General features: G+C 42.7%; 1 protein-coding gene across 1 annotated transcript in view; it reads left to right on the top strand.

Moving 5' to 3' along the window:
• LOC144770228 (peroxisomal acyl-coenzyme A oxidase 1-like) overlaps window positions 1–13,652 on the top strand; it is a 274,407-nt gene that overhangs the window by 115,678 nt on the left and 145,077 nt on the right. Inside the window, exons 4-7 of the mRNA XM_078654563.1 lie at window positions 6,409–6,516; window positions 8,256–8,375; window positions 9,777–9,892; window positions 10,156–10,325. Of these exons, the coding sequence (XP_078510689.1) occupies window positions 6,409–6,516; window positions 8,256–8,375; window positions 9,777–9,892; window positions 10,156–10,325 (514 nt within the window). The remainder of the gene's footprint in view (window positions 1–6,408; window positions 6,517–8,255; window positions 8,376–9,776; window positions 9,893–10,155; window positions 10,326–13,652) is intronic.

Raw genomic sequence — 13,652 nt, 5'->3', positions numbered from 1 at the left:
GCAAAGGTCAGTAGCTGGAAAGAGGAGAGGAGTAGAGCAGAGAGGAGTAGGGGGTAGGGGGAAGGGGGAGGAGGGAGATAAGGTCAGGGGAGACGCAGGGCGGTTTGTCCAAGGACCGGCTGGGTAGGTGATGGTCAAGGAAGGAAATCTATCGGAAATATTAGACACTAGCTAAATACACGCCCATGCACGGCAGGGCTGAATGTGCACTAGTTCAAACACACTCATTGCTGGATCATCTAAGTGCAATGTTTCGAGTGACATGGCAGAATGTAGATGTGCTTGCCTTGATGAGCCATGCATGGTGGGAGCTACCCCTGATATTCCCTACTCTTCGGTGCTGCCACTGGCTGATAATCTCCTATAGCCTCCTACCGGAGAAAAGGCTGTTAAAGGACTCCAGCTGCAGGCAGATATACACACCTCTGGGGACCTTTTAAAAAAAAATGCTTTCATCTCATAAAGTAGTTTCTGTGCCCACTCCAATGAGACTCTGTTGGCATCTTACTGCTAACTCCGGCTCTAATCTGTGACTAGGACTAGCCTCTCCACTGTGCGGGATGTTTTTTAATTATGTTGTGATTTACCAGTGGTTTTGATGTTGTGCTAACCTGATCTTTTTGTTTGCAAAAAAAATGATATTTTATAATGAAAAAGGAAAATAAAATATGACTATCCTCATATAAGCTCTTGTCCTGACATCAGTTGTTGTTGTTTCTGGTTACTGTGAGCCTATACCTGCTTTGCGTTAATTGAGGACACTTTTTGAGCCGTATTATAAATCATTAGGGGCAGACCATATTTGTTTCTTTAATTTAGCTTCTCCACATACCCTGCGCCATTGCCCGACATAAAGCTCCTTACGACATACATTGAAATGGCAGAAGTGGAGCACTCAGTATCATATTTATACACTCCATTCTTAGCTGATACATTGGGAAACCTACCGAAAGTCAAACTTAAGTGGTAGACATCAGTTTTCTGATAAAGTATGGGAATACTGCTGCGCTCAAGTAAAAAACACTCCACTCTCCTACAAACATAAACTGATACATTTGAAATACCTGTACCAATACTGCTACATACCTGAACGAATAACCACATTTGGTGGGGGCACTAAAACAAATATGTTTGAGGCGACTTTCCTAATGTGAATGTTTTCCATATGGCGTGGATTTGTATTGAACTCACTTTGTTCTGACAAAATATGTTCCTGGTAGTCTCGGAGATTGTGAGATTGTGGAGTCTCCGGTCGACCCATCTCCTCAAACAGCTCTATTGGGTGGTACTTCACATATACCCCCCTCGTATCGCCACCTTGCCTCCACATTACTTGTACTAGCCAGAGGTGTGTGGCCATAAGGTGGATGCAGAGGAGGGTGCCAACTTTGAGGGGGTGGTGGTTACGAAATGCTGCCTACAGTTAGGGCAGGTTCTAACAGTATGCTGAGACGGCACATTACACTGCTCGACCCAGGGACATAAGGGCAGCCTTCTATCTTTATCTACAGCGCAATACTGGGTCACTGCTAACCTCCCTGCACACCTTTGTACTGGCTGTGCCATCCCCTTGCAGTAGAGACTCACTGCCACTGTGAAATGCCCCTCAACATGTGCCATGTTGCTCTGTGTCATTTACTGCTGTACTGGGCTCTTCGCATCTAGAATTGTATGTACTGTGTCGTAAATCATCTCTTGTGTGAAATTTCAATAAAGAAAGTTTTAAAAAAAAGAAATATGGTGCACCCTGGAGTTTTCGCATGAACACTCCTTCCAGCTGGAATGGACAGTGGGACTCTTGTACATCTTCCTCTTGTGCCCCGAGTTATGAAGATCACAAACCACCGGGCCCAAGTCATTCTCAGTGGTGTAGCAGGGGGAGGGACGTTCTGCCAAGGGCGGCACAAGTTTTGGGGGCGGCGACAACCCCCTCACTTGCCTGTAGCTGTTGCTGGCGGCCACCGCAGGAATCACCAGAACCCCCCGATAGTCCCCGTAACAGCCGCCACGGGCGGGGACCAGAGGGACCGCCACGGGCAGCAAAATATTCAGCTATGTTACTGATCATCCTGTAGACCTCGGATTAGGCAAGCAGGGTGTGGTATCTGGAACTCCTAGGATTGAGTGTCAGTCCTTCGTTCAGGCTGCCACTTTGGAAGGACCTCCTGTGTCAGCAACAGGGCAGGGTCCTCTCTGTTAATCTATGTAAATTACACCTCCATGCATGGAGATGTAGCAGCGGCAACTGACTGCATTCTGTGTGCCAACTGAGGTGGTGGATGTCGTAGTTGCTGATAGGTGCCCTTCCACAAAATCCATTTAAGTTTGAACACATTTGTGACCTGGTGAGGTGCTTGGAATAATGAACAGGCCATGCTATTGGATGTGCTTTTATTTATTTAGTCTTTAGCCTAGCAAGGCCTTACAGTGGACATTATAGAAGGTTATTTGTAGGCCCTTTCAGCCTTCCTACGTCTGCTTGACTAACAGTCCATGTTCAAGTCACCTGATGAGATTTGTTAAAGGATAGACATAGGTTTCATCTCAAGCCGTTTGATATGCCATAGTGGAACCTTGGTCTTGACATGCCTTATGTGTACAATCTTCAAACTGATGCACAGCTGCTCACTGCATCGCCTAACCTTGAAGACTGTGTTACTCATAGCAATTATGTCAGCTTGTTGCTTCAGTGAACTACTGCCACTCTCAGTGCAACAGCTCTACACCATCTTTTCCCAAATTGGTGCTGAGGACTCAGGAGGCATTCTTACTAAAAGTCATGACTCCCTTTCATAATGGAAAATCCATCAATCAATCTTCCAGCGTTGTTTGCTCCCCTCCCCACTCAAAATAGGAGGAGAGGCCTCATCGGTGGGACCTCAAAAGGACTTTAAGCTTTTACATAGATCCTACTTCGGGTCATTGAGTGGATGATCAACTTTTTGCTTTTGAGCAAACAAAGGGAAGGCAGTATAGAAGAGGACCTTGTTGACCTGGATAGTCCTCTGCATTAGGATCTGCTATGCAGTGACCAAGACAGAACCCCCAGAAGGTCTGAAAACCCATTCTACCAGGACCAAAGCTGTTACTAATGCATTTGTGTGAGAGAAGCCTCTCGTTGACATCTGCCAGACTGTGACATAAGTGTTGGTGCATTACTGCCTTGACAATCTGGCCTGATGGGACACTTCGCCTGCTCGGTTCTGGAGGACTTATTGGTCTGAGTCTATTCGACTGACTCTCCACTTTGGGTAGTTACTGCTTTGGTATCTTTTTTAAGGTGAGGAATCTACAGTTAGAAGTATCCTTCTGAAGACCTTGTTACTTACCTTCTGCATCTCTCTTCTGTTGGATATTCTATCTAACCACAGGTTCCTCACTGCCCTCCCCCTTGTTCTGTCAAGTGGCCACTCTTTAACACCTAATATGGTACCAAGTAAGTACTCAGCACACTTTAAAAAAAAACATTTTTATTAAAGATTAACATCACATCGTAGTGCAGAAGATATTAGTCATTACATTCACATTATAACATTACGTATTACATAATAAGCAATATTATCAGCGTATCCTCAAGTGGTAATTTAAGTTGTAAACCATACAATAGCCTGTTTATAACACACAATGTTTATCACACCTTCTCACTATTATTTGAGTGCTGTTCGATATGATCGGGGAGACGTCTGCAAGCTGCTTCAGGTACTTTTGATCTGATAGTAGAGCAATATGGAAAGTAGAATTGTGCCAAAAAAATCATTGAGCTGCCCCAGGTAACGTTGCAGTGGCCCGCGGAATCAGCAGAGGTGTGGTGCCTTAATGAGTTCCGAAAGTAATTTGAAAGGTCTGGGAAGGAGAGATGTATGTAGATCAGTTATCGGCCTAAGGCAACCTTGCTAAGGTGATACAAAGAGTGTAAGGTGGGAGGCACCACTGCAAGGCAATGCCATGATGGTTAGCAGGAGAGGCTGTGGTTAAGAGCTCATAGACGGGGTGCCTCAACACGCTAAATGAGGTAAACTCTAATGATGGAAGGAATACGCTAGCCAGTATTGTGTTGGAGTGGATTATTCCCTAATAGGTCATGGTAAACCCATCATAGTGGGAAGGAGAGGGTGTGAAGAAGGGGTTTGGGCAAGTGGAGGGAGGCTGTAACTTGTGATTGCAAAAGTGAGTGGTAGGGTATGGTTGAGGCAGCAGCAAGTACCAGTTAATGTTTTTTTTATTTTTTGTTTTTACATTGTTTTATTAAAGATTGCCATCACATCGTAGTGCAGAAGATATTAGTCATTACATTCACATTATAACATTACATATTACGTAATAAGCAATATTATCAGCGTATTCTCAAATGGTAATTTAAGTTGTGAACCATACAATAGCCTGTTTATAACACACAATGTTAATCACACCTTCACACTACTTTTTGAGTGCTGTTCGGTATGATCTCTATTCGTTCAATTCTGTAACGAGATATCTCGAGCAGATGAGCAATTTTCGGAAATCACATTTCCTCTAGTTACATGTTGTGATATAGAAAAATTAATGTAAACTCAATTACATACCCACCCACCTCCCACACCTGTAGACTCAGCAAAAATTAAACCAGTTAGGCATTCCAACCCAATGTATCAAAGACTCAAAAGTTCAACAGTGTATACCTCGGCATCATCCTTCATTATATTATAAGGTTGTATTGTAGCTCAAATTATTTATCTCAGCTGCCTAGAAAAAAACACGCACTAGGGGAAGGGGAGGAAGAGGGGACACATAAAAATTCTGTCAATACTCTTGTATGTCTATAGCGATAAATTCTTCCAATAACATAATCCAATCCATAGAGATGGATTTCTTGCACAGCCCCCGTTGTTCCTCCCTTTTTAATTCAGCGCTCTCCGCCCTTCCCCACCTCACCATCTCAGCGTGCCAATCCTGCAGTGATGGCTTCCAGGCAGCTTTCCATTTCATGGTAATGTTACGTTTTGCTATTATAAATGCAAGGTTACTGAATTTGATGATTGGGCTATCTTTCTTCCCTTTTGGACCTAGTCCTAACGGGCAGTAGTCCATCCGGTCGTTATTTCGCACCGGAGCTATATCTGTTAATATCTCACAAACTATTACCCAGTAGAGTCGCAATCGTGGGCAACTCCACACAATATGTAGGAGACCCGCTGACGGCGATTGACAATGCGGGCAACCATCCTATGCATCCTGGAACATAACACTCAGTTTACGCGGGGTCAGGTAGGCCCTATGTAGTAGAATGAGCTGTATAAACCTACATTTCGGGTTTAAGTACTCAGCACAATCCATCCAAGAATTGTTCATCCTCTGTTTCTGCGGATATGGAATATGGGGAAAAAACAAGAAACTGACATCAGCGGCACAAACTAGGGAAGCAAGGTTGCAACAGTGCCACAATTACATCAGTTACTTCACAGGCAGCAAGTGGAACATGAAAAAACTACATATAAAATTTGCAGCTGACATTGATAGTTTGAAGCACATCTTGGACTTTGTTCATTTTTACTCAACTTGGGGAAGAGACTGCACTTTAAACAGCCAGTCACTCGCCTTGTGAAGCAATTGGTGGCTATTTTAACCTTTTCATCTTCTCTTCAGTGCCCCTTGAGTACATTGCATGACAATCCCTTTCACCTTAGCGTCTTTATCACACTCAAGTCATGAAATAACAGCAAGTATCTTTATGGATGGCGTAAAAACAGCAGTTCATTCAGTAGAAAAAGAGGGCAGATGCTGCAGTCATCACAGATGTTCACCATTTGGAGATTTACATAGTTTCTGGCAGGTGTAAGCGTTTCTTATCATTTGATTACGAGTAGTGGAACAACAGACAATTTGTTTTCTCTTTTTAGAAGAGTCCTCACCTCATGGGGTCTTAGTAGGGAGATAGACACCAGTTTGTTTCTAAAGTCAAATTGTTGGGTATGAGGATGGAAAATCTATTGTAAAGTAATGTCAGTACTGCTCTGTTCCCCCCCATCCCACTGAATCAACATACTTTTATGTAAAGAAGTAGCAGTGACTGCTGTGTCTAGCAAAGACCTCCCACACCCTAAATGGAGGTTATAACTTAATCAACATGGTGGTACTTGTTCACCTCTGGTTTCTTGCTCTGCTTTCAAACTTTTACTTCATCATTGCTACTCCTCTTGCTTCCGGTTAGATGACTTCCGGTTCCCATTTTCTAGATGGCCCTTCAAGGTGGTGACTTAGTAACCTGACCTCTGGAACAGATAGGCCGGTCCCGTGGGAGGGGGCTGAATGGAATCTGTTGGCTCCTTTTCTTAGTGGGGGAGGATATTTCTCTCTGTTTGTTTCCTTACTTTACTCTTTCACAAAACCAGGAGCTTTCACAATGTGTGCCTAACATGTTTTTACTCATAGGGACCCACATTCGCGGCCTTGAGACAACCTCCACGTACGACCCATCAACGCAGGAATTCACCCTCAACAGCCCCACTGTAACCTCAATCAAATGGTGGCCAGGTGGACGTGAGTGTCACTTCTTATTTCACAAGGTGTTTGGTGACTATGTGAGTGAGTATTGATAACAGTCAGATGAGAATGATAGGGATATTTTGGTGGCTGGTGTGAATGATGAAGTCATAGGTATTGCTGGACAAGGTTGAGGTGGATTCTTTAACTATTTTACATATATTACCTTTTTAAAGGAGGCAAACCTTGCACTAAAGAAATTGGCCTAGAAGCAGACGCTGTCGTTTTGTGTCCTGGGACAGAGTTTGTCAAGTTCTTTACAGTTTGGTGGCCACTTGGAGATCAATTTTTAAAACTTAGTGCCAAATTAAATGTTCATTGGTCACATTGACTACGGTGCAGCCTCAAGCTTTACAAAGTTAGAATACTCCATGAGAGACCCTTAGACGTTTATGGAATAGAAGTAATGGAGACTTTCAAAGCCTGGAAGACATGTTGATTAACAGAATCAACTTTTTTATATTATAGGCTATTAAGTCCCCTTGATCTGCTTGTAGTGAGTAGAGGAGTCAACAAACATCATCACTATAAAATAACTAGCATTGGAGGCCGCCTGCCCAGTCTTGAGCACCCCTGGTGGCCATCTTTACCGATTTGTGTCCAGTATTCGAAGACAGAACATCATGCTAACTCTGGACATTTTACAAAATGATACCTCCACTCTAAGAAAACAATAAGCATGTGATTTCGAAGGATACAAACAATTTTCTTCAATATGCAATCTCCTTATTGCATAGATCAAATGCATAATTAATTGTTCATTTCCAAAATGCCTCAAGGAATTGTTGTGAGCATAGAAGGCGGTAGAGTGTCTCGTGACTATATCAAGGGACAAGTCCCCAAAATCAGCAAAAACAACAGGACAAGCACTTTAAATGATAATCTATCAACCCCCAACGTGCCAACCTAGCACAAAATGAAAGATTAAGCACACACCATTCCTTGGGTTGGAGAGTGTAAATGGTATGTAGCCTAAAATCCAGGTTCAAAGCAGTGTATTCATCCTGTTCAGTTAGCAGGGGTCGTGCCATGGCCCAAACAGATGTGCTGGATTGGGGTAGGTAATAGTGAATAGTGAATTCAGTGAATAGTCTCCTTGGCAGGCCTTTATCCATAGTCCACTTTACACTGTCCGTTCTTCCAGTATTAATGATGATGTAAGAAATGTGTGGGCTGGTTTTTTTAGTGGAGAGGGATCACGTGTAGTGCGGAAGCTGGAGGAGGGCCCTACAGATCTGGACAGTTGACGTTGGAGTGCTCTGTGATTGAGATGAAAGGAACTTTGGGTGAGCGAAAGACGTGATAGCGAAAACTTTACAAAGGGAGCTGAAGCCCTGAGAAGAAGTGGGGTTGAAAACCATCGCTATGAGGTTAAACATTAAGCAGTAATCTGAGTCTGAGGAGTAACGTAAACAAAATTGAATAATAAGAAGAGAGGAAGTCCAGTCTAGAGGTAAGGAACTGGAGCAGAAGAAGTAACTCATTAAAGGTTTGAAGTGACATAGTCAAAGTGATTTAAATATGAGATAAAAGTACAACAGCAGGAAGCGTTGTTGGAGTTATAAGATAGAAATTCCTAGTACTAAGGTATGGGCAACACACCAAGTTTGGAATAGTGAGTTGGTATCCTGAGTGTCCACATGAAGGAGGATGGTAAAGAAGATGGTACCACCTTGTACTTCTGTATGCATTGTTAACTGTAACCCTTCTCTGTGCTCTTCCATATTGCTTTGTAGTTGGAAAGACCTCAAACCACGCAATTGTTCTGGCTCAGCTGTACACCCAAGGACAGTGCAAGGGCCTTCATGCTTTCATTGTGCCCATACGCCACATGGACACTCATCAACCACTTTCAGGTGAGATTATATCTCCGCAATAGGGGGTGGGGGAAGCGCGAGAGCATAGGTTGGGGGCTGCATAAATATATAATCTCTGCATGGAAAAGCCAAGGCCTGGGCTCCCAGAAGAGGATTCATCAGATATATGGGGCCTGTGGTGCAAACAGACATTTTCTGAGAACACTTGGGATGCGACAAAATAACCTCAGATTCAGGCAATGTTTCAGGCTTCCTTTCTTAATCCAGTTACTAATTGTGGCATTGGGCATTTCACTTCCTCCTCATCTCATTTGGCTTGATGATCAGTGTCTTTTTTTTAACAAATCACGATGGACGTATTTGTCTGAAACCATAGAGTACCACAGGGGTTGGTGTTATCCCCCCATGCCTTTCCATTTATATAGGGTCTTAGGGGCCCATTTGGGCTAGTTCTAGGGATTATTGCAATTCTTATATGCTGATGGTACTCAGATCCATTTTACAGTTGATTGTGAGCGTTAAAGCTGAAAATCTACGCAATTCCCCGACAAGAGTTCAGCTGTGGATAATCCAAACCAATTTAAACTAAACCAAATGAAAACACAAATTCTAGCTCCCTTTCATCTGTTAACTGTGTAGAGTTGTTATTTTAGTCACCATTGTTAGATTAAACCCTGTACCAGTTTAATGTGTGAGAAAGGTTGGTGTAAACTTTAACATGGATATTAACAAAGACGATCAAATTAAGCATGTAGTGAGCGCCTATTTTCTTCAACTGAAGATTCTGAAACTGACCATCGATCTATTTTCTATACTGCAAAAGAATCCAGATCGTGAATGCTTTTATTTCTGGCAGGTTGGACTACTGCAACACAGTCTACCTGGATCTTCCTGAGAAATCAATGAATAAATTACAACTTACCCAAAATGCCACAGATATGCAAATGTATAATTAAAAAAAAAAGATTATTCAGTATCTCCAGCTCTGCCAAACTCCACTGGCTTGCAGTAAGCAATGGATAGCATTTAAGTCCCTCTCTCTAGTACGCAAATCACTTTATGGCCATAGCACAAACCCTATATTCAAGAGAATCACTTTTTACAAAGCAAGGATTTGAAGATTTGAAAAGGTCTTTGTACTTGCTATTTCTACCTTTCATAAAACTATGTTGTGGTCAGAACTTGTTCAATGCATGCAGCAAAATTGAGGAATAGTATGGCAATCAAACAATGTGTGGAACAAGTTTTGTTGAATTTTAGTACATTTTTGAAGACTGACTCTTTCTAGCTTTTAATGTGATTCTTGGCATAACATGCTTTAGTGAGGAACTTTTGAAGTAGAACTGGGCACCAAAGTACCTTCAGGTGAATGTTTACACTTAACAAATGATAAAATAATACTCCCTTGCAAAGGTCTGATTGATGGTAATTTTGACACAGGTGTGACTGTGGGGGACATCGGGCCTAAGTTTGGCTTTGAGGACAGTGATAATGGCTTTTTGAAACTGGACAACGTTCGCATCCCTCGGGAGAACATGCTAATGAAGTATGCCCAGGTAAGGAAAGCGTGTGCTGTCAAACACAGCATCAGGTATGTTTATAAGGCGTTTTACCCAACTGCTACTGTTGCTGCTTGTCCCCCTGGTGATGTTGCTGCAATCGTCCTCTTGTGGCAATGCCTCAATAGCCAGTCTGACTGCTTTCCTCCATTGGCCCACCATACCAGTGAGGACTCTGCCATCTTTGCTTATTAGTAGCTGCAGGATTTGCCAGTTACCATATTGAACCCTGTGCATAGATATTTGTTGCCTTTCTTCAGGTGGAGCCCAATGGAACATATGTAAAGCCGGTGAGCGATAAATTGACGTATGGCACCATGGTGTTCATGCGCTCCATCACTGTCAGAGCGGCCGCCCACAGCCTGTCCAGAGCATGCACCATCGCAATCCGATACAGTGCTGTGAGACACCAGTCTGAGTTGAAGCCTGGGTAAGGAGGAAACTGTTTTTATGTAGTGTATCGTTCAACCACCTACTGCTTTCAGGTAAGACACAGCAGATAAAAGAAACATTGAAAACCTCACAAACTCGGTGAGGATTTGGTCTGAAAACAAGATATTCTGCATTTCTCTACCTGTGAATCTTTCATAGACTTGCTTGCTTTGAATCATTCTCTGCCATTAGACTTGGAATGCCCTTAGTATTAAATCTCTCAGTAAAATGTTTTTAGCTTATCCACCTCAGTGTCCGTGTCTGCACTATGGCCAAGTCATTTCCTGGAGTCCAGCATGGCTCAAATTTTCCACCTCCTGTAAAAGGAATACACATTTCAGGATTTTCAACAATGTATAAGTATTTGAGGAGGGGAAGTGATTTAGCATTTTACGTATCAGTCAAATGGCATTTGTAGCCTTTCTCTACTCTTTAAGTAACGGTCTCTGGATAGCTCAGATGGGGTAATTTCTAGCCATGGCGGAGCTTCCTGTCAAGGCTGAGAAGACATTCCCAAAGTCTTCTCAAACTGTTCCTGAAAAATATCTAAGGAGATAACACATATTTGCATTGCATCTCAAGCATGAACCTAGGATTGCAAGAATAACCAATTATTTTGAGCTAAAATATTGAAGGATAAGAGAATAGATTTGGCTCGCTATGCCCTGATAGAGGCTGATTCCTTTGGCGAACACTCTGTCAGATCTGTCAGAAATGGTTTTACTACTTCTGCATCTTCTGCATCAAACAATGGCACAAACATGTCAGCCTGTTGTTGATTACCATGACTAACCCATACTTCCTCTGTGAAAATCATTCCCTCTCCCACTTACTAAAAAAAACGGTCTTACTTATCAATGACAAAAATATGCTAAAGTCTCTTGTACCTCCACAACATAGTATATGCTCTTTGGCAACTGTCTCATCCTGTTTTCATCATCAACTGAAAAGCCTTGCCCATCACCCACCACTCGTGCATTGACGACTTCCCAATCATTTCTAACACCAACCAAATAATTATTTGTGACTCTTCCATTGATAACACACTCATGAACCTAAGCACCCTTGACAATAATTAAGAATGCCTTGATAACCCAAAAATCAAAACAATACATGACCTTGCCAAAACTTTGGGCCAGATATATATCTTGGCGGAGAGGGAACTCTGTCACAACAAAGACGGAGTTCCCTCCCCGCCAAGACTAGGGCCCGCCTGTTTTAAATGCAGGTGGATGATCGGGCCTTCTTCCAGTTCTACTTCCATCACCACTGTTATGTTACTCTTAGTCTCAAAAGATTGCATATCCCAACTGAAGGGAACCAGAATGTTAGACCACTGGGATGAGAGGCCTCAGTCTTAATATGTGGCTGAGCTCTCACATCTAGTGCCTTGAAGTATACTGGTTTCTGGAAGCAATACTGAGCTTACCGATAGTACCTTGGCAAAAGCAGCAAGTCATACATGTAACACATGAACAGCAAAACCAAAACATTACAGTTAAGGAATACTTATATTATTTCCAAACTAGAAGTAGTTAAAAGAAAACAGTTTATGGATTTGAAGGCTACAGATGTTAAGCCAATGGGATGTAGGTACCATATGGTGTTATAATACAAAAAGGGAATGAAAGGAAACGTTAATGTGCCCAATTAGTTTTTCTCCCAAAATGCTACATACTACAGAACTATCAGGATCTAATGGGTGTTAAACTCAGACTTGTATAATATATATACTCCCCAATCATTGTGTCATTGGATGGTTCACTTGCGTATCAACTCCTGTTGAACTTGCTCTTCAGGGTCTTCAGGGTGAAGGTAACCTTTTTTTGCTAATTATGAATTTTCTTTATTAACAATCATATAAAATACATCAGGGCCTTATCATTCCCATTGCGGCTTGGACAGATTACATAGTCAGTATACCTAAAGGCCCCATAACTGTAATATACACTGAAGAAGAAAAAGAAACGAACACAAATGGCACCCCATGAAGCAGACGAGACAAATGAAAATGGAAACAGGGAAGCGGGAAAGTCTTTCATTGTGATCCATAAGTCCGTCATATTGATGTCCCACTGGGTCGCCTTATCAATTTTGTAAATTCTGAGCCTGGTGGCGACACCTTTCTACTTTCGTTGAAGTAATATCTGAAACTGCTCCCGTGTTTATTATTTGGACATTACCTTTCGATTGTGCCTGGTCCGTTTCTGGCATGCAAAAGATCAGGCCGCTTGCTGAGGGGGACTTATGTCTGAATTGGCTTGTCTCATGTGGTTCGGGGACCCCCTATGTGAAGAAGGTGCTCTTTGATCCTCTCTAGTGTTTAAGTATTCTCGCAGTGGTTCCCAGATGTCTCTAGGGAGGGATTTCGGTGTCATTTAATCCCATTAATGCGAAAGTTGGTCAATGCAGTAGACCTCATCCAGGAGCCAAACCCCCTCCCTTGGTGTACGTCGTCTGCCCCATACCATAGCTACTCTGGGTTTTGCCGGAAGCAGGAGTGTGGCCACTGATCTGCGCTTATTAGGCAGCACCTCTTACGTACCCTAGGAGGCCAAGCATCAGTGCACCCTCCAGACAAAACTCTACCATGGCCTGGATGACCACAAACATCCAGACCAATACCTCGCAATCACTGGGCAGGCCCATGCCAGGTGAAGGAAGTCCACCCTGGGGCACCACATCTGGGACAGTTCTCGGTGTCCGTTAGCACTAGTCAGTGTAGCTGCAGCGGGGTATGATAAAGGCGGTGTAAGAAGTGGAAGTGTATCAGCCTATGCCTGTAGTTGGATGTATGACGTTACAACGCAAACTTTTACAACGCATACCTTTACAACGCATTTTTTACAACGCAACATCCATTACAACGCATTCCATTACAACGCATTCCATTACAACGCATTCCATTACAACGCATGCCATTACAACGAATTTTTAAAAACTACCATTACAACGCATTCCATTACAACGCATACTACCTTTACAACGCATACCATTACAACGCATAACATTACATTGCATGTATGGTAAGTATTGGATAGTGTAGGGGTAAACATTACTATTCTAACTCCAGGGGGGTGCAACAGTAGGGTAAGTGTTGGATAGTGTAGGGGTAACAATTACTATTCTAACTTCAGGGGGGCTGCAACAGTAGGATAAGTGTTGGATAGAGTAGGGGTAAAAATTTCTATTTTAACTCTAGGGGGTGCAACAGTAGGGTAAGTGTTGGATAGTGTAAGGGTACTATGCGTTGTAATGTTATGCGTTGTAATGGTATGCGTTGTAATGACATGCGTTGTAGTGGTATGCGTTGTAGTGTCATGCG

Source organism: Lissotriton helveticus, chromosome 7 (assembly GCF_964261635.1).
Source record: "Lissotriton helveticus chromosome 7, aLisHel1.1, whole genome shotgun sequence".
In the NCBI taxonomy this organism is placed as follows: domain Eukaryota; kingdom Metazoa; phylum Chordata; class Amphibia; order Caudata; family Salamandridae; genus Lissotriton; species Lissotriton helveticus.
Note: the sequence above shows the minus strand (reverse complement) of the source record. Positions and strands in the feature narration are given on the sequence as shown.